Below are 22,369 nucleotides of genomic sequence, written 5' to 3' on the forward strand. Positions count from 1 at the left end.
TATCAATGTTACAAATTGGTGAAAAGAGAAGTGGAAAACCTTGCTCTCAAAGACACAGTTAAAGCCTCGTCTTGTTTACATAGATCAATGTGTCACTTCTTCTGAAAAATATTCCACATGTGGTATTCTGTCGTGCTGACAAGTTGTTAAAACTCACTGCCCACATTTCCTTCCTGAGTAAAAAAAAAAAGATGTTTGTGGTGATGTTATGTTCATGTTGCAACTGGATGGAAGGACAAACTAGCAGACTCTGCATAATGATTTAAATCTAGTGATATCATATCAGTTCTTAGGTCTCATGTAACAAATAATCCATCAGCAGATCAGACACAAACTGAACTGAGATGTTCAAAGTGTTGCTTCCACTTTATTTCGTGTGAACTAAATTAGACCCAGTTCTTACTGGGAAGAAAACAAAATGGACAAAAAGAAACCGCAAAATCCATTTAAGTAAGCTCACCACATGTCTATCATAAAATGTATTTTTGCCAGAGAGGAAATTCCAGTGTTGAGTTGGAAAATATATTGTTTTCAAAATATAGCTGTGATGGCATAACAAATTTGAACAGCACCGTGTTTCTTTAAAACACTGAGTGCTTTTATTTGCTGTATCTAAACCCTGTCTATAAAAAAAACATCTTAATAAAACATCTCTTCCATCATCCAGCGTCTAGCTCATATCCATGCTCTCTGCGGGTCCGAAGCCCCCTCCCTCCACTCCCTGGACGCTCTGGTAGATGGATGCCATGTCAGCGTTGGCTCTGATCTGGTTGGCGAAGTCGGCCATGCTGGGGCTCCGCTCCACCTCGGGTACGGCCAGCAGGGCGGCGACGGCGCGCATGGCCGAGTGCCGCAGCTCCTCCTGCTTCTCAAACTCCTGCTTCACAGAGCCGGCTTTTACCTACGGGTGGGGGTGGGGATTCATTTCAGTGTCATCACATGCTTCTTCACAATGTACTCCTCAATACTACGTGCATTAAATATTTTACAAGAAAATGTAAGTTATGAAAACATTTTATTTGTCAGAGTATCTAGTTTACATGGATGCCACTCAGCTGATTTTGAGTTCAGAGGGAACTGCAGTCAGACAGGTTTTAAACAAGTCCAATGGCCCCCCCAAAGCTTTGCATTCTTGCATTGCACATATGCAGTTTACAACGACAACGGTGGCAGATTTTTCTTCAGACAGAAAAAGACATAAGCAGGTGACTGGTGAAATGACTACAGTTGCTTTATGAGCAGTAGCTCTCGCTAATATTAAATGTTTCCGATTCAATAATACATGAAGAGGCTGAGGAGATGGAGGCAGTTGAATTTCTGAAAACAGACAGCGATGTAGCAGCGAGGATGTAGAGCTCAGCGTTGTTTACTGCAGACTGAATGAGCGGTAAATGTTTATATGGAGATAGGTAGTGGACATACATGATTGGAGGATGTATGGAACATGTGACAAGCAAGCAAGAACCCTGCTGTAGTAGAATCTAGGACCAGCTTGCACACCAGTCCTCAAAGTGGATTTGTGATATCCTTCTCCTTGGCCTGGAAGTGTCACCTAGGAGGTTACTATTGTAGGACGTAAACTAGTTAGCCGGGCATGCTAATGATATTAGCTTGTGTTAGAGCAGACACCGAATCCATCCATACAAGTTTGCCTTTGTGCCTTTGATTGGACAATTGCTGTTTGGGGGAGGGATTTAGGGAACAGTCAATTATTTTAACAACTTTTTTGTTTAAGTATAGTAGGTCAACGCTGACCCCGGGGTAACTCCCTCAAAATCTGAAGAAGGTTAACAAAGGACAGTTTGTAATATAGATTTTTTTTGTTCACCTTTCTTTTAACTTCAAAATAAGTAGTTTATATAAGACAGCCAAAATACTCTTTATTTAAAACCTGTCTGACGAGTCGTGTTTGCAAAGCCCGGTGGTCGATCGCTGTCCACGCAAATGTCATACTTACATTTATATGAATCATAATATGAATTATTGACTACTAAGAGTGCCAGTACCTTGGTAGTGCAGGTAGCTTTAAGTGGTTCTATCAGTCTGTCCAGTCTTTGGAGAACAGCAGCAGGACACAGAGAGGCCAGTCTAGCTAGCATCAGGAAAGTCAGCATCTACAACACACACACAAAAAAAGTGGAAGAGCCGAGTAAAGAAGATGAATGAGACACTTGTGTTTGTAGGAGCTGCATCATATGCACTGTGTTTTCAATAGTCAAACAATGCAGAGGCTTAAATATGTATTTATGAGTGCAATAGATTATTAACAGTTTTCTCCTTCACTCGGACATCAACATGAACTCTTCCTTCACTCGACTGCAACAAGGCACCACTTGCCTGGTGTTAATTGGTGTTTGCTTCTAATTTTCAAACTGGAAAAACAAACTAATGCTTTGGCAACATTGTCATTGTCTCTTAAACTCTCCACCAAATCAGTTTCTGAACAAGTTTAAGATGAGAAATACCTGATGCAGCTGTGAAAACAGTCTTTATATTGTAACTATAAAAGCTAGTTGAATTGGTTGTTCGTGAGTTTTGAGTGTTTCAAGAGGCAGCCCTGAGTTTACTGATGGATTGTTCTGTGTCTGACCAGGCAGTTTATGTATTATGTGTCACTTAAATCTCATAGTGAATGCTGAGCTTGTCACCTGGGCTGGCCTGGTTATGTTTCCTGCCCAGAGCAAGGAAAAGAAAGCTGCACATACTGTAACTCTGATGTGATCTTTTAATATTGTATTTTGTCAATGTTTTCTACCCACCCTGATATCATAGTGATCTTTGAGTCCTTCCTCTACATGATCTAGGAACTGCAGGACGTCCAGCCCCTCCAGGCAGCTATCCAGCAGAGTGTACATACACTCGAACGCTGCTTTACGCACATCCAAACCGTCATCCACAGTGTGTTTGAATGGACCCATCTCCACCTGCAGTACACATGCGGAATTACACATCTACACGGAGCTTTGAGAAACATTAAGCTATAAACATCAGACATAAAAGTTTTCAGCTTCCCGACCAGCCAACCCACTTCTCTGATGAGGTCCTTCCTGATCTGGGTCTCCTTATAGAGGTGAGGGAGCACTGTTGCTAGGAGACCACGGATCAGAGAAGGTTTGTTATGAGCTGCAGAGTTAAACATCACCAAAGCGACACGGCGCACGTTGATGTCCTCATCCTGCAGGGTCTTCAGGAAGTCACCTGCCAAACAGAGATGACATCATTGCTACCGAAGAGAAAGCTGTGTGTGTGTGTGTGTGTGTGTGTGTGTGTGTGTGTGTGTGTGTGTACTTGTCGGAGCCAATTTAAATTTTAGATGTTTGAAGTAGGAGTACAACTAAGCTGGTTCAGGGGGTTAGTTCAGGATCGGGACTTAAGTTTGAAGGATGGGATCTCATTTATTCAAGTCTTGTCTTAAATGCAACACACACATGTCCATATGCACATTGAAAGAGTAAACTTTGTACTAAAAAGACTAAATTTGGAAGATACACAGTATATTTGGCAAATGCAGACTCCTGAAGCCTCAGATTCGCTTCAGCCGAACTTTATGTTTTTCATTTTTACTCAGAACGTTTTGCCCCCGTCACTTACATTAGAAAGGGATCTCTTCACAGCCAGTATAGACAGGAGGAATGATTACAGCAACCAATTACTCTTTCAATGTGCTTATGTGCAATGTGAGTACTGCTTCAAAGAAAACACACATATTAAAAGTTCTAATTATGTGTCCCTGTGTAAATTATTCATACATGCTAAACATGTGTCAAAACACTTTGAGTATCTTCATATAAAAAGCCCTCAAAAATATTTTTGATGACTTATCTGATGACATAAATTTATCCAAAAAATGTGATTTTTGGTGACAAGCTAACCCCGTCCATCGTATAAAACCACACTTGATTGTTAGCTCATGCATAGCTAGCAGAGCAATAGCATAGTAGAAGGTGAGTGTGTGTTTGGATTTCAGCTGGCAAAAGCTTTGTTTCCATTTCCAGAGAATGTGGTTGAGGCCTAATTTATTTATTTATTTTACCCTCATCCTCCTCCTCCTGATCCAACAACGCGGGTGAGGGAGGTGTGTGAGGAGGCCAGCTCTCGTGCGGACAATCAAATTTTATTTAAATCCCTCTCATAACAAAACAGTCATATTACTGAAGCTAAAGATGCTCGAACTTCCATTTCACTGTGACTTTAAGACAAACTTTTTAGATTAAGATTAAGTTCAGGTTTGTCCTCAAAAGTGAACTAAAACAAAAGCGTGGGTTTGTGTGCCTTACCTATGCAGTCTTTCAGCAGTGAATCTATGGGAGCAGGTTGATCAACAAAAGTGAACTTGATAGCTGTCACCACTGTGCTGCGAGCCAGTGGAGAACCTGTGAGGGGGGCAGGATGAGATTTATTGAAATTATTGTTTTGTTTGTGCTATTTTATAAATTAACCTTTAACAGAATCATGGAAGATGAATGGTGGGCAGCAACAATAACTTCAACACAATAACACAGTATTAGACAATATAAAAGGCAGCATTTAGTAACTTTGTTGCCATCTTCATTTGGGTCATTTAAATGTTCACTTTTGTCTTGTGTGGCACAACTACAGAACATGGCTGGAAGAAAAAAAACATATTAAACTTCACGACAATCTGACCAGTATTCCTAGAGATATTTTGCTCTGAACCAAAGTGCTGGATGGACAGACAGACCGACTGGCCACCAACATGTCCGTCATCACAAATATCTTCCATAGTGCAGCCGTTATCTCAGTGAAAATCAAACCTTAGCACACACATTTCCCTCACACACATCGTACCAGCTTTAAGTTGCTGTGTAAGTCTGGGTAATAGCTGGGCAGCGTTGACTAAGGCCAGTTTTCCCAGACATTCAGCCACCAGGTTCCTGGTTCCCTCCTCCTGACACTCGCAGTTCTGAAACAGCAAGGCCCAGATAGACTCCACATGGGGCGAGAGACTAGGGGCTGGACAGGCACTGGGCAGAGAGAGAGAGAAAGTTTTCAGCAAGAGGACAGAAGAGGAAGAGTAGTAAGTTTTACTCAACTTTAAAGGGGATCTGGTTAAATCTGCACTAGGCAATCTGCACAGGTTTTATGACAAAATATGTCTGTTTTACCAGCTTAAATAATAAAGTGGGGCTGCAATAGAAGAATCGCATCCCCACTTAATAAAAGCTGTAAATTCACAAATTTTGCCAAAATTATACTCTGCTTGGTTTTAAAAAACAAAACCTGATTTAACAATTTAAAAATCCTACTTCCGCCCCTTCTGCACACTAAGCAAAAGAAACTTGAAGGTTACATGATTCAGTTTCTGCATCATTATGTTCTACAATCTTCTATAAAGTTCAACATGTTTCTTTCTCTGCCACATGAGAGCGCCACATTGTGATGTTCTCTGGTGCAGCTTTGTAAAACATGACGAACAAAAAGACAGGTAACACTGAGGAGAGAAGGAGAACAGATGCATTCAAAGAGTAAAAGTGAAATAAAAACACACTCACACACACAAATAGACACAGAAACCCATGAACACACACCTGTGATATGGATGTAGAGAGCTATCCATCCCACTTTTATTTGTGTTTTCGTGGATGAGTTGCTAAGTTATTTATTTTCTCAATTTTGTAAGAGATGGAATTATTATATAGACCTACTGTATGTATTATTCAGGCTTTGAGTTGGTGTTGGTTGTTGTGTGTCTTAGTTAGTGTGTTATGTATTGAGTTTTATTGTGAGTATGAATGTTTTGGATGTGCACTGATGTATTTTTGTGTTATTGAAGTATTGTTAAAAATACGAATGGGGACCCCAGGAAGAGCAGCTTCTGTTACAGAACAGTAGCTAATGGGGATCTAAATAAACAAATCAAATAAAACACCTGATGACTTCTTTGAGGGAGTGTAGGAACAGGTATTGTCTCCGTGGCTGGGAGGAGATCTCCTTCAGCAGGAAGGGCAGGTAGTCGTTCAGGCTGCCGACCGCCATGCTGCCTAAAGCGCAGGACGCTGCCGTCTTCACCTGAAATCACAAACTAGATCATAATAATATCGAAAAAATAAGCAAATGTGTAAAGTCATATTCTTTTTTCACCTTCATTCATCCAGGAAAAGGTTGAGCTGAACATACCTGAGTACAACCATGCTGTCATTGTTGCTGTGAAGCTTCAGAGGAGTAAATGGAGGTTAGCTGTCTCTGATTGTTGAAGACATATTAAAGTTTTTTTCTCACTTTCAACCAATATATTCACAGCTCACTAGGTTACAAGAGAACCAGAGAACCTCACACAGTTTTCAGCGTTTCACTTTGAAGGATCTTTTTGTTGATTTTCAACCTTTTCTCTTTATTTGTCACCATGCATACAACACATACACCATTACAGGACTGTCTGACCTCTAATCCTTCTCCAATCTCTCAACCACCTCACTCAATCTCCACGTTTCCTGTCGACTGTCAACAATGAAGGCAAAAAAAGCCAAGTGAACAAAGAAAAAAAGAAAAATGTGAGGAAAATTAAAGTAAGACTTTCACATCAAGGAAAGATGAGATTTAAAAAAAGTTAATTTTTTGTTTAAATGTTGAATCCAGAAGACTAAATTAAATGTTGAAACAGAACTTGAACAGAAACCTTTATTTCCACATGAAGTGCGAACCCTGTGTTGTTCGTCAGAACATGAATCGACATTTGAGCAAGTTGCATTTGCTGAAGAAGGCAGTGGGATAAGGTCAAAAGCTCCGGGAATAGCTGGATATGTGGACTGTATGTTTCGATTTTGGCTTCTCAAACCTGATAATTAGAGTTTCTCTGTTTTATATAATTGTAAATTGGACAATTTTGGGATTTGGACTCTTAACAAGCATCAAGATTAACCCTGGACTCTGAGAACATGGTGTTTTTCAAAATCTTGGGATAGATGGATCAATAACAATGAAAATAATCATTATTTGCAGCCTGGGAACCAAGAATGTCTTACCTCCTCATTGTTGGATGAGATGGCCTCCAGGATGACTCCCTGCACCTGTTTACTTCCTCCCAGGCTGCCACTCCTCCCCACCTCCCCGAGACACAACAGGGCCAGGACTCGAGCAGACTCCGGAGAACCAGGATTCTTCACCTGAGGAGAGGAGAGGAGATGCAGCAAAACCGAGACAAAAGGTATCGTACGTTACAAGTGTATACATGTAAACACTCACACACCTCCTGTATGAGGCCGGACACAGTTCCTGGTGTCTCTTTGGGGCAAACGGAGGACAGAGCAGCCACACAGCGAGCGACTGAGTGGTAGGACTGTCTGTGGATGACGGTGATGTCTGCTGAGGACTGAGATCTGTGAAACGGATCTGTGAGAGACTTCAGCAACTGACTGAGAGGAGAGGAGAGGAGAGGAGAGGAGAGGAAATTAATTTCATGATATTAATCAAATTGTTTTCCCAAAATCGATATATATCAACACCGCTGACGAAACTTCAGGCAAAATGCAGCGTTGTTTTGGTTGCAAAGATTTAATTTAGCCTTTATATTACATCAAATTACAGCGATTTACAATATGTGCATTTAAACAAGAGCTAGATGTCATCAAAAATTGTGGTGCTTCCCTCCCAAATAAACAGCTAAAAACATCATTATATCACATTCATTGGGCAAACGCTTTTGTCAACAGCGGCTCACAATAAGTACTAAAAACAAAAGCTTGTGTGAACACAGTAAATCCTGTTTTAATTAAAGTATCTGTACTGTGGACATCAGACTGATATATCAGCTCTCCTGCCACCCTACAAACAGGTGTTTAGATAAATATCTGATATTCTGCAGTCATGAAGGGTGGATGGGGTGGATTTTTGGGAGATTTGAATCATATGTGCACTCATTTAAAGGCGCACTCCAGAGATGTAGTATTACACAAAGTAAAAGGAGACAGGAATGTTTAAAATCAAAGCAGCAGAGGCCGAGAGATTCTGTCTCTTAGTCTTAGTCTGGGGGTCAAGCTCCAAAAACGCTGGATCTTACATTTCCCATAATGAAACCAATGACACCATTTCATTAGACCCTCCCTACCTGGTGAAAGGCCATGTCTTTCTAACTCAACACCCCCAGTTTGTAATGCAGACTTTATCGTCTCAGAGCCGAGCTGAGATAACCTCTGATGGCATGAACAGGGTTATTTTCTCAGACTTGACAAAGCTCCTGTAGGTTTTGGATTGTTTTCAAGTCACTTGATAAGATAAGTGCTGTTTACAAGCCTGAGGGAAACACTGGATTTTTGCATTCTTGCTTTTTTTTTTAACTGCAAATGGTTCACATTTGAATATTGGCAATAAGAACTGGCTATCTGCAACTTACATCCAAACATATCAGATTCATATCAGTGTTAAAACCCCATGTGGGTCAACAAAAACATTACAAACCATTAGCAATTATCCTGAACCCTAAACAGTTTTCCCACCAGAAAACTGTCGACCTGAGTAAATACTTTTCCTAGTTTTCTATTGTTGTGGAGACATTTGGGCCTAAACAGATCCAACACACAGCTCACACACCCACACACACACACACACCATCTTACCTATAGCCCAGGTTACTGGTTTTGGATAGCACCAGTGCCTGAAGGAAGTCCAGTATGGCTGCCAGCGCACCACCCTGCAGCAGTGGAGAATGGACGAGTCTGAAGACTCCTGGTAGCACAGAGGAGCTGATCTTGGCCAGAGAGGAGGGGCAGGCATTGGCCATGCAGGTCAGCAAGGTGACGGATACCTAAACAGAGCACACTACATTTACAGTATTATATACCAATAGCTATATACAACATTTTGTGTTATGGAAAGCTGACTTACAGGTCAACAGGACTGGAAGTTGTCTGTTTGTTTTTCCTGTTAATTAGCAGGAAATCTCAAAAACGACTTGAAATAGTTCTCCACCGATTTAACATTGTACTCCTATAACGTTGCTGGACTCAGGATGGACAGTTTAAAAAAAAAAAAGGATGCAGCAGAACCAGAGATTTAATCTATTTTATTGCACACGTTCTTCTTCCTTTTAAAAACCTGGTGCCTACATTATCCACAATGCAACTTTATGCAGACAGCTCTGGTAAGCTCTGTCTTCTTCTCTAATCTTTCATTACAGGACCTGGCTTTTTCTGCCTCACTAGATTGTTCAATATTTAAAATTGTCTGTAAACACTCTTTACCATATTTAGTACACATTTGGATTTTTGACATTTCATTTCCATTTCCGGATAAGTTTCCAGATTCTTCTTGGTCTTCTTTTTCTTCTTCTCACACTTCCAAACTCTCAAACACATTGTGCAACTACAAAGAAATTTAGGCGACAACTGTAGGTAGTGCTTCATAAATATGATAAAGATAAATGGCCATAAATTCAATTTTGTTAAATTCATCCTTGTAAAAATGCCTAATATCCCCTGACAGGTATTCTCCAAAACCATACATGTCTGCCAATATCTGTATTTTCATGCAGATCTAAATCCAAATACAGATTAACATTTTCTATTATCATAATAACAGTTTTAGAGGATTTTGCGACCATGATATGTACTGTCTGAGTGCCTTTGAGTTTGTAATAGGTGACACATTTGTTTTGTTTTACAAAAAAACATGGGTATATCCATGTTTCTTGATTACCCCTTTAAATTATCCCGGCTATCCTTGACCAGATCGGCTTGAACTCAAAATAAGAGAATCTTCATCAATTTTTACACATCAGTTATTCTCAAAATGTAACCCTGTACGTGGCGGAAGGAGCAAGATTAATCTGTGTTAGTGTTCAATTCAGTGCGGTACCTGTGATACATGCATGTCGCTCTCATCCACCAGAGCGGGAAGCTCGCTCAGCACCGGCTCCAGTGCTGCAGGTTTGATGCTGGCAGCGTGATGCGTGACCAGCGCGGTCAGACACGCCAGGGTGCCGAGCTTCAGAGCCCGCTGGTTCTTCCGCAAGAAAGATCCCAACACAGACAAAGCTTCTGGCAGGATGGACAACAAGTTAATCTGGACGAGAAAAAAAAGAAGCGAAGAAAAGAGAGACGGAGAGAGGAAAGTCTTGTTATTTTTCAGTCGCTGCTTTTTTCTTTTTGCCAGTTCTTATTTGGGAAAGTCTTTTTATAGTACATGAAAAGTCAAATAAAAGTCAAAAGTCAAATAAAGATTGTGTCCTTTGTCATACTGAACCTTTAATGGAGAAGCAGAGATGAGGGTGATGGTCCTAACTGCTGTCAATCTTGTGATCTCATTCTTTAACCTCTCCAGAAAAATCGCCAAAACACCCTGCAGCTCGGCCCCCAGGTGGTCACCTAGGTGACACACCATGTGACCCATACAGGAAATAGCCCTCTCTTTCACTTCCTGGTCGATGTCTGTTGCTTTCAGCCTCTTCAGGGTTACAGAAAACACCTTGGAGAAACACAATTTTATTTTTTTCACAGACTCTTCACAGACAATACGAAACGACCAAAATACCACAGATCAGAGGAGAAAACAGTCCTGTCAAACCTGACCCCTCGTACCTCTCTGACAAACGGCTTGGGGTCGAATCCTCCCGCTGTGGCGGCCTGTCCCTGCGGCCTCATCACTCTGACCAGCTGCTGGGTGACCAGCAGAGCCTCCGAGGTGATCTTATAGAAAGTGTCTTCTACACACGCCACCACCGGAGGCAGCAGCACCTGCAGGGATCACAGCATGGGTGACAAACAGAAGGCTTTATACGCTCATCTTAAGATCCTTTTCCCAGTTATTAAGTCATAAATATAAAGCTACCAACCTCAAATGCTTGTATGACAGGTGTGTCAGAGAGTGAGAATGTATGTTGATAGGTGTGTACCAGACAGCGACGGTGATTGGTTCACCAGCTACTGGCACCTGCAGGCGATTGGCTCCTTCCAGATAACACTAGACTATATAATGAGCCAAGACGGCGGTGGCGTTGTACAGAGCAAATCCTTGTCTCCCAACAAGCCACACCCCTGATCCTGTTGTTTGTGCTGTAGTGTGTAAGATCTTTGCCATGCTGATGGCTTTTTTTTGAAGGGGCGTGCTGCCAGTTTTGTTAATCTTGTTTTCTGCTGTTTATTTTCAGGGGTCATTGTAATTTCGTTCATTTGATTTCGTTATATTTGTTACCTTCCAAGTTAGATTTGTTTTGCTTGTTGTGTCGGCCTTTGCCTCTCCTGGAGACAAATCTTACAGCAGGATTTTTAAAGAAAACACCGACCTCGACAGGGCATCATAGTTCTTGGAAATTAGACTTTTTACAGCCTATTTTCAGCAAAATCATTCTTTTGTGATAAAGAATACAAAGGAAAGGGACATGTCACAACTGGAGGGTAGATTCTGAAGTACTACTACTACTTAAGTTATTCCATTTTATGCTACTTCTACTCCACTACATTTTGGAAGCCAATATTGTACTTTTTACTCCATTACATTTATTCGATAACTTTAGTCACTAGTTACTTTGCAGACTATTGATACAAAATATAAATCAACTAACAAATGATGATGTATTATAATGGATTAAGCTACCCAGCAGTATACAAAGTAATTAGCTCCACCTTCACCAGCTGCAACATTGAGGTGATGAACACATTAATGCATCAATAATTAAAATCCAGTGATAAAGAGTACTTTTACTTTTGATACTTTAAGGATATTTTGATGCTAATACTTAAATAAGATTTTGAATGCAGAACTTGTCAAACAATTTCCAAAGCTGTGAACGGGACTTTCATGTGCAATGTGTGTTCATGTGCATTCAAGCAGACACTAGGAACTCTTATTTTCATTATTTCTGTCAGGACGTGGATCAGGGCTGTTTTTCTATGTGTGGAGGCACAAAAACAGATGACTGTGTGTTTTGCAGTGTTTTGCTTAGAAACCTAGAAACAGACTTCTTGTGTGTTTGAGTGCAAAATGGAGAAGAATCAGATTACTGAAATAAAGTGACTGACTGAGCCACAAAATGAAGATATGAAGCTAAACACAAAGACTGCAGCCTGCAGGTTTACATTATTTATATCAGCAAATCATCCTGTTAAACAATATGCATATTTCACATCACCCTGCAAATATCCTGAAGCAAAGCTTTAAAAAGAGGTTTAAAGAACCTGCATGTGCGGCTGAAAGGCTTGAGGAGGGTGGGAGAGGAGGAGGACGTGGAAGAAGGAGAGAGCGTCGATCCTCATGGTGGAGGAGGTGGACTTGTCTGTCAGCGAGAAGACAATACCTGGAGGAAGGAGGAGGGAGCAAGGAAGGGAAACAGAAAGGAAAAAAGAAAGGGAGATGGTGGAGGAAAGGGGAGAGCGGGGGAAGAGAAAATGAAGCAATTAAAGGAAAAAACAAATAGATGTTAATTAGAGGTTTTCAGTGCAAATGAGTGAGAAATAAAAAGCAAGAAAAAGGGAGTTGTAATATTAAGTGTGTGTGTGTGTGTGTGTGTGTGTGTGTGTGTGTGTGTGTGTGTGTGTGTGTGTGTGTGTGTGTGTGTGTGTGTGTGCGTGTGTGTGTGTGTGTGTACCAGGTATTAGAGCAGGTATATGCTGTTCCAGGGCTCCAGGTACAGTGTGAGCAAGTTCACTGAGGAGACAGAAGCAGCCCTGTCGAGATTTAATGCTCTTCTCCTTTAGCTGTCTGTGGAGAGCCTTCACTATCACCGGCACCTGGACAGACACACACACACACACACACACACACACACACACACACACACACACACACACACACACACACACACACACATCACTGGACTACTGTGTCACTATGATTAATAAGTGTGTTTATTAAAATGTATCCCCATGCTATCTGTGTTTCTGTTTAACTTATTATTTACTTATCTACATAGCTGTACAGTGAATTCACAGTCTGAGAGAATCTTGTTGCCGCTGGTAACCAAAACAGAAGCTGCAGAACATTTCTCCCAAGCCATTTTGTTTGCCAGAGATTAGCATTTCTGACATCTGGTGTGTAGGTGTCGCCTAACATCAACCGAATCGTCATCAGACAAGAATGTGGATATTGGACTCGGATTACGTTCAGTGGTAACGTTTTTTTTGGATCCAAAGCAGTGTTTGAATTCCAGGGGGAGCCTGGGGGGGCTTACGTCATCTAAAAGAGACCTGAGCTCCCACGGAAGCAACAAAATTTCAGGTTTGGGTGGGTCTTGAACACTGATAAATAACCATCAGCATTTAAGTAATAGTTAATATCTAATGTCCTGTCATTGGTCGTTTTAAATGTGTGTGCTGCTCTGCTCTGGTCAGTGCATAACATGATTGATCTGGACATGTGCAGGGTGTTTTTATGTATCATGGCTCACGGGCTGCTTTCATGTGTTGTTTTGTACGCCTATGTGTAATTATTTTGTGTGGATTTGGTGTCAGATTCTCAAACGACCAGTCTGTGCAGTGTTGGTCTACTGGAGCTACAGCAGCCTCTTTCATCATTTCTGCAGAGTAAAGCTGACTATCACCTCTGTCCATCATGCAGTTGAGACTTTACTGTTCTTCCCGATCACACATCTTTGTGAAGCAGGTTTCTGCCACAAAAACAAGATTTCGGAAAAAGAACGGATGCAGGAAAGAAATGCATCGCCTCCAAAACACTGATCTGATCTGACCATGAAATAAGCTTACCATTGAACTGTAATGCTGTATTTTGTCTAAATGGGCCTATCACCTACATGCTGTTGTTTTTCTTTGTATGGAGGCTATGTTTTTTTAAGGGGGTGCAAGGTTATGGTTAAGGTAAAGAAAAGACTGTGATTATGGCAAATAAACTATGATTCAAGGTATTGTTAGAGTTAGATAACTAAATCATCTGGTTCATTAAGATACTGGGCTGCAAATAAATCAGGCAGGCAAGTATTAAAACAAAACACAAAAAGCCTGAAACTTAACAGATATACAAAAGATATATTTGATTTTGCTTTAGATTTAAAAACTTTAAATACTTGTTAAACTTGAGTTTAATATCAACTTTTGCTACTGGCTTTGTGCACTAGTGTACAACAACACTGACGAGAATGTTTCATTGCCTCTCGACTGCAAGCCCTTTTACTGTTTGAGCTTAACTTCCAACTTTAACGTTGCGTTGAACAAGTAGTTCAGTAACTGAATGGTGGAAACTCAGAGGTTTTCACAGAATGAAAGACTTTATTTGACTGATTTCTTGTAAATCCCTTTAATGTTTTTCTTAAGGATCTTTAGTTCTTTTGCAGCTTATAATGTCATGTTTGAGATCATCAGTCTTCAGAAAATGCTTGTATAACTTAAACTCTGATCCGCCCCACCATCCTCTTCTCCCCTTTAAAAACAACATTTCACATACTGAAAATGCACATGACTGCATCAGTACTTATTGTTAAAGCATTCTGTACCTGTGTCTTCAGCATGGCGACTGCTGGCTCCTCCTCCCTGCTCACCCCTGAGTCTGAACCGGCCGTGATGAGGCCATGGTGGCTCGATCCCACTCGCGTTTGCCTCAGCAGCGTTGAAAAAGCAGCAAAGACGTCCGCCCTCACGTTCTCCTCGCGCTCCTTGAATCGGGCCAGCAGAGCGGGGCAGATGGAGGAGTAGAAGGAGAGGAGAAGGTCCCGGCGGTTGTTGATCAACGCCTCCAGACACTTGATGGAGGAGCGCCGCACCTTCCAGCTCATATCATCATCGTCACTGTACTCATCTTCTGTTTCTGCATGGAGTCATAAGGCGACATAAGACAGCAGTTATTTCATACTGGAAGAAGACTGACTTCAGCGAGTCTTTATGCTACTCGAAAACTGAGTTGAATTCACTTATTACTTACTATTCATCTCTCTCTTATATAAATTAGTACCATTTATATCTGTGAAGTCATTCAAACTGATTAGGATGCTAACACACCCTGAATTTTATTTTATTTTCACTGCAATAAATGTTTAGTGTGTTTCCTGTGGCCCAAGAGCAGCACTCAGTGCAAACTGTGCAGAAACTAGTAGTTTAAATTAGTTTAACAACTCCCACTTATTATTTAAAAGTTTTAGTACAACAAAGCAGTATTCGCAAAGGAAGAACATAAGCACAAAACATAACCAACCAAAAGAGGACGAAATCAGAAAAGAAACACTGCTTTAAAAGGAAGAGACCTTCATCAAGCCCGTCCTCTATGTCCATGCTATCTTCTTCCTCCTCCTCCTCGTCATCATAATTGTAGTTAGGGTCAAAGGTCATGAACTTAAGACAAAGCTGTGTTACTGTGGCAACATGGGGGGACATCTCCTTTGGACACCTGTCAATCAATCGACACAACATGAATAACAGAGAGAGAGATGACGTGTGTGTGTGTGTGTGTGTGTGTGTGTGTGTGTGTGTGTGTGTGTGTGTGTGTGTACCTGTGTAAAAAAGCTTCAAAGGCCTGGAAACAATACTCTCTGAGCTCGTCGTCCTCCACACCGGTGAACTTGACCACCATGGGGATCAGCTTCTCTAAATGCTCACCTACAGAACACACACACATAAAAGACAAACTAAACTGCGCAGTTTATGAGTTTTTATCTAAAGCTGCACTGTCCTAAAAAAAAAAAAAGAAGTAAATAAAATAATTTAAAAATCAGCTGACAGGCAACCAACGTAATGACGATAAAAGGGGGCAGCAGAGCTGTGAATCAGACATGAACACAGCAACAGATCTCACCGACTCGATGGCCGCCCTGACGGCTAATGGTTGCCAGGCACTGGATGTACGTCCTCGTCATTGAAGTGGGCGGGCCCTTGGCCAACTCCGTCAACAGGTGTTCAGTCAGCTGGGAGAAGAGGGCGGGGCTACAGCAGGGCACCAGGTTACCGAGGGCCAAGATGGAGCGCTTCCTGACCGCCATCCTGGGGCTGGTTAACTGATAGAGCACCAGGGTGAAGAGTGAGTGAATGAATGAATGTATGGACAGATGGACAGATAGACAGACAGATGAGAGATGGGTGGATAAAAAATGAATAAAATACAATAAAATAAAATATAGCTGCAAGCTGCAATCCAAGCACAATATGTCACAATGACTGAAAAAGAAAAGAAAGAAAAATCATACACATAATATACTGTATATAAGCTATCATTATGAATTAATAATGGTTGATAATATTCCCATACTTATAATATAATTTTAAAACAGCAACTCTGTGAATTAAGGGTTCATTTCAACCAAACCAGAGTTGGTGATTGTTGGAACAGTGGAAAGACAAACCAAGACGCTTTTGGTGAGTTTTATTTTGCTTCTGTCGAGTTTGAATGAAGTGTTGCAATGTTACGATGATCTGTGACGTAGAATTATTGTATTTGTCAATGGAGTCTGGTGGCTTTGAGGAGAGCGATATAAAGTCTGTTTCTGGTTAAACAAAAAGGATCTTACTCTTTAACAAAAAGATCTATCTCTGTTGAACATCTTTCCATAAAAAGATCTATCTCTGTTGAACATCTTTCCATAATGTTGTCAGACTCTTAGAATAACAATCTGAGCCTGTCAGCTGCAAAAACAAGCACTTTTAGTAGATTTACATTGACGGTGCGCTGTTGCCCGCAAGGATTACATTGCAGCCCTGTTTTGTGGCGGCCGGCTGCAGCACTCTCGCTCAATACTGGACAAATTTCAAAAATTGTTGTCCCCATTAGTCACTTAGACACAAAAACATGGGGAAATAGGGTCCAGGTTGAAAGTGTCCATTTAATCAATATCTAAAAGTGATTCATTTCTGTATGTAAAAATAGAGATATAACATTTTTAATTAGTATATTAGTAGTGCAAAAACCCTGTCTACAAATACTACTACTGCTACTACTATTCACTACTACAGCGAGCAGGAGAGAGAATAAATATACCACATTCACATTTGTCATTTGTCATCGGGCGTTACAGTCTGGCTGAGTGTTTCTTACCTGAGGGAGCAGGCTGGAGAGCAGAGAGCTGTGAAAACTGACCAGTGCACCACTCAGCCTGCAGAAAGAATAAAAACCCAACAACAATCACCACTAACGTCATCTGTGGCTTCTTCTTCTCTCAGTCCGACGTCCTGTCAGGCCATGCTGTTGATTGGTGGCTGAATACCTGAGCAATCAACTATTTTGTGTTTAATATTTCATTTTTTTGACAAAGTTTTTTTTTTTTCTGTTGATCAGTCAGTGTCAAAAATTATATTCAATGTGATTCAATGTTGAAACAAGACTAAGAGTCTGAGCCAGCCATGCGAGCAGCTCTGTGAGGCTGCAACTGAGCTAAATGCTAACGTCAGCATGCTACATGTACCATGCTCACAGTGACAATGCTGTCGTTTTAGCATGTTATCATGCTAACATTTGCTATTTAGCACTAAACACAAAGAATAGCTGAGAATGATGGGAATGTCATCAGTCATAAACCAAAGTATTGGACAAATGAACATTGTGACATGATGATGGTGCAATCCATCTAATAACTGTCAAGATATTTCACCCTGAATCAAAAATGTCAACCTGCTGGTGGCGCTAAAGGAAAAGTAAGAGGCTCACCAAAGTCAGTAGGATTCATCCTCTGGGAAAATAAATGCCAATCCATCCATTAGTTGTTATTTCAGTCTGGACCAAAGTGGCGGACCAGCTGACTGACATCCACAGAGACACGCGGTTAGCATGGCTGAAAATATATCTAAATAAACAGTAATGTTTTGTTATTACCTTCCCAACATGTCCGACAGGATGTCAAGGGCCTCTAACTGAACTGACACGTCTTCTTGTTTCCCCATGGCACCAATCAGCTGGGAGGTAATCTTCTTACACACACTGATTGTCAGCGTCAAACCTGGCAACCCACACAAATAAAAGAACCCAGAGGGGAAATTAAAAAAGCAACAGATCTGGCAATTAAAAAAAAGACAAATGTAACGATACGTCTAATGAGTAAAACACACATAGGTTACTTCTGACTGTTTAATCTTGATGATTTTCTATGTTGGCGGAGCACAACAACAGAGGGGATGAGAAATATTCTGAATTCAGTGCTCTTAAATAACATTAAACAATAAATACAACTGACTGAAAAAGTAAGGATTTAATGCTTAATAATGCTCAAGGTATTGATTTATCAAATTTTGGTGACATGACATGACATGGAGGAGAAAAATAGACGGAAATGGTCAAAAATGACCTTACAGCTGTGACATTACTTCATGATAAAAGTGAAAGATTTTACAGTTATGTTGTTTGTTATTTGGTGAAAATAATTACTGTAGCTTTGTGTTACTTTTCCTCTTTGTTTAACATGGGGTTGTTCTACATTTTAAGCATATTATGTTCTAAGTAGGCCCCAGGGTAGCTGTGTAAACTAAGCTCTGAATGTAAAAGTGAACGATTAAATTGACTGCACTGCAGCTACTCATTTGTAATGTCTGGTGTAATATATGTTTGTAGTATTTGTTCTGTTGTTTAGTTAAATGCTATGTTTTGCTATGTATGTGAAGCAGTGTACCTCTGACAAGACACATTTCAGCAAAATATTCTGATAACAAAAAAAAAATCTGGTCAAATGTAATCAAATGTTCCTTTTAAATATAAAAACCTAGCAATATGCAACTTGGCTAGGCAGTTAAATAAAACATTAATTACATGTCTAATGCACATTTTAGCCGCGCTGCTGTAGAATAACACACTTTCATGTCACTTGATTTTTAAAATATCCACATAAAAACTACTGTTATCACAGGATCGTAGTTACTGAAATTAAAGAGAGTTGTAAAAAACAACAACTCTGGCTTCTTCAGATGGAAAGCTGCCATCGAAAGCTGGTCGTCACGTAAAAGTAGAAAGCTGATCGCTGCCCCCACCTGACGAAGACAGCGGCAGCTCAGCGATCACAGTCTTCAGTCCCATGCTGGAAATGTCTCTCAGCTGCTCCTTGTCTGACATCATGTTTGAACACAGCGTGTCCACCATCGTCTCCACCTGAGGCTCCTTCACCTTACTCACCAGAGGGGCCAGGCTGAAAGTCAAACATACCCGCAGAATCAGAATCAGCTTTATTGGCCAAGTATGTGAACACATTACGAGGGATTTGACTCCGGTTTTAAGTTGCTCTCAATGTTCCACACAGAACGATAACAACATACAGGGAGATAGAAATTCACACATTCAGCTAAAAACAAGGATAACAAAGCTGAACAAAGATTGGTAAAAATAATCATACAAGTAGGTGAAAAAATAGATAAATAAATATATATATATATATATATAAAGCAACAACATTGACATCAACATACAATGTCTATATACAAGTGTTCTGCAGGTTGTAAACAAATAAAAATAGCACAAAGTAATAAATATTGAATGGGTAAAGTACTAGATTACTTTATATACTTCATTTATTTTCTATAACAGTTGATCCTTGTCAGTACATTACATGGCACAAAGATAAACAGTCTCCGCCACAGTCTGCCCACTGTAAAAGAAACTTAGGAGTAACTACATCCAAAAAAAAACATGCGTAAACTTATATTTCTAAGTTCTCTCAAAAAAAAAAAACACTTGTCATTTTGTCAGCAGTTAAACATAAGTGTGCCAGTAAAAGTATTTTCCTCAAAATCAATGCACGACCCAGTGATTTAAACAAGGAGAGGCTGTTCAGTGACTTTACAAGATCATAACCTGCTCTCAGTGTAAAATGTCCCACTGAGGATCAGATTTTGAGCAGGAGAGTCGATATGTCGGGTGTGGCCTTCAGCTTTAATAATGTGTTTTCTCTGTTCGTTATTTATCAGCTTTGAGTGGCTTTTGTAACGTTACAGAAAGTCTGATGTTCCCTTGACTGATATTGAGAGTCTCAACCTCCAAATATCTAGAAATTGAGAGTAATAATAATAATAATAATAATCTTCCCTTTAGTGACTGTGCAGCATCTGAGGCCAACACGTGCAGCAAAGAATGATTTTCCTGCAGCAGTAAAATAAGTTTAGAACGGATCATCGTGTCCTTTAACTTTTTTACAAGTCGTGTTAACCTTTGGCTTGATTTGCGTTAGCTAGAGAGAGAAGTTCAAACCACCCTGAGACGATGCACAGGTATTTAGGTATTATTACAGGTAATATAGATATTCTTCCTTTTATTGATTGTTTCTGAACTTTTGTTTTATTTCTTTTTGTATTGCTTCTATGCGTACTTTTGCATCCCCGACCAATGAGTTTCCTTCTTCGCAAAATAACATTAAATTTGATTAAGACGGTGTAGTCCCTCATTCGTCCAGGAGTGTTCCATCGTAGAAAAGGTTTCAGTCGGAGTCATCTGGACGCTGTTTTCAGAATCAAGACGCTTCGACTCCCATCCGGAAGTCGTTCTCAATTGTGAAAATGGTCTGAGAACTCAGAAACTTAAGATAATCTCTGTTGCTTAAGCCCCGCCCTCAGGAAAGAGTCTACCTGAGTATCTGTTGATTACTCTGCCTAGTTTCACCTGAAACTGCCCTTCTTTTGTTTCCATGATGGCCCAGTAATCAGTAATCAGGCCTATTGTTTTCTGGCTGCACCTCCCTCATCACTGTTTAGTACCTGATTAACATATGATTGGCGTGACCAAGGTGATAATACACTGTTGTAGATCGTTGGCAAGTTGAATCTCAGACCACCATTTCTGTTCAAAGAGGGGTTTTACTTAACAGTGATGAGGGAGGTGCAGCCAGAAAACAACAGGCCTGATTACTGATTACTGGGCCATCGTGGAAACTATTAGGTCAGTTTCAGGTGAAACTAGGCAGGGTAAACAGCAGACACTCAGGTAGACTCCTCCCTGAGGGCGGGGCTTAAGCAACACAGAGTAGCTTAAATTTCTGAGTTCTCAGACCATTTTCGCAATTGAGAATGACTTCCAGATGGGAGCCGAAACGTCTTGATTCTGAAAACAGCGTCCAGATGACTACGACTGAAACCTTTTCTACGATTAAATTTGATTTCAAATATTCCACAAAATAATCACAACATCATTCGATATGCGACTTAGTCGCTGGTCCAGCCTGAACAGAAATGAGCAAGTAAAGAAAAGACTGAACAGCATAAACGTGTGTGTGTGTGTGTGTGTGTGTGTGTGTGTTTTACCATTTTACAGCCAGGTTCTGCACCTCCCCGTTCTTGTCCTCCAGTAGTTTGAGGAGCATGGTCACCACTCTCCTCTCACTGTCCTCGTCCAGTTTGATGCTGTCCTTCTGGAGCTCCAGCATCAGGTCATTGGTGGCCATGAACCTGGTCACACACACACACACACACACACACACACACACACACACACACACAGAGGGAGATCAGAATCAGAATCAGAAAAAATGTATTGATCCCTGAGGGGAAACTCTTTTGCTACAGCAGCTCACTGTCACGTCAGTGCACACAGGAATAGAAGTACTAAGCAAAAAATAATACACTATAATACAGGTCAGATAAATTAAGTACCAAGTATAAAATAAAACAAGTGTGAAGTACAAAGTGGGTTTACCGGTTGATGATAATAATATGGTATACAGTAAATAGTGCATGACACAGGAAGATACAGGAAGGGACAAAATTGGGATGAGACTAAATAGAAAGAAACAATAAGCAGACCTAAAAATGACCTAGCTAGTAAATTATGAACTCATTAAAATGTCTGATTTTATGTTGTTGTGACACTAAATCCCCACATCAACTAACCAAGGTGATCAGTTGAGTAAAATCTGTATTATCGTGTTGTTGTTGACTTACACACACTCCTACCTCACCACACACAGTGACTCACCTTCTCAAAACTGGTTAAAAGCAGACTTGTGATTACACAAATCTAAAATTACATTTTTATTTTTTTTTTTAAAGGAAAGAAATTTCGCCCGTGTAGTAAAATGGCACACATATAATGACATGTCAGTCAGTGAGTAAGGACTTAAAAGTGTCATCTCACTGTCAGACGCACAAGCAGTTCATTAACCGTTAACTTACTCTGCCTTACCTAAAATCTTTGTCAGTAGATGTCATTTTCTCCAACAAGTTGGAGATGTGGTAAGACACATTCGACATCTTGGTACTTTGACTGCTGTCACCGGCGCTATGAAAGTTATTCTACGGTAAAATCAGAAAACTGGGGCGGCAGAGTTAACCCAACAACATGGCGAGGGTGGAGGGGACAGAGAGAAGTAACACAGGATAGCTACCCGGTCGGGAACTTGACACTTGGTGGGCTCAGATAAAAATAGACGTAAAATAAGGGGAAAGTTGTTTCACGTTTATGGCACCACCGTGTGGACACATGAAGTTTAGCCGTTTTTAGTAATCTGTAATTAAAAAGGCATTTAATATTTTATTTTGTCGGTTAATTAGCGTAAAACGTCAACTGTCCGATTGAATTA

The 22,369-nt window shown here is 40.5% G+C and overlaps 1 protein-coding gene across 1 annotated transcript; it reads right to left on the bottom strand.

The window, feature by feature from the left end:
- Positions 1–347: 347 nt before the first annotated feature.
- cand2 (cullin-associated and neddylation-dissociated 2 (putative)) lies at positions 348–22,350 on the bottom strand. The gene is made up of 24 exons (XM_044183377.1): positions 21,973–22,350; positions 21,096–21,239; positions 18,840–18,994; positions 17,695–17,818; positions 16,921–16,978; positions 15,688–15,886; positions 15,386–15,491; positions 15,140–15,282; positions 14,396–14,706; positions 12,539–12,680; positions 12,129–12,247; positions 10,533–10,688; positions 10,198–10,419; positions 9,811–10,017; positions 8,574–8,761; positions 7,208–7,373; positions 6,984–7,124; positions 5,891–6,030; positions 4,810–4,985; positions 4,278–4,373; positions 3,029–3,198; positions 2,760–2,924; positions 2,007–2,114; positions 348–901 (listed from the first exon to the last, which is right to left on the bottom strand). The coding sequence occupies exons 1-24, from the start codon at positions 22,038–22,040 to the stop codon at positions 671–673; spliced, it is 3,735 nt and encodes a 1,244-aa protein (XP_044039312.1). The 5' UTR covers positions 22,041–22,350; the 3' UTR covers positions 348–670.
- Between the last annotated feature and the right edge of the window lie 19 nt (positions 22,351–22,369).

The sequence above is a fragment of the Siniperca chuatsi genome, linkage group LG2 (genome assembly GCF_020085105.1).
Source record: "Siniperca chuatsi isolate FFG_IHB_CAS linkage group LG2, ASM2008510v1, whole genome shotgun sequence".
In the NCBI taxonomy this organism is placed as follows: Eukaryota; Metazoa; Chordata; class Actinopteri; order Centrarchiformes; family Sinipercidae; genus Siniperca; species Siniperca chuatsi.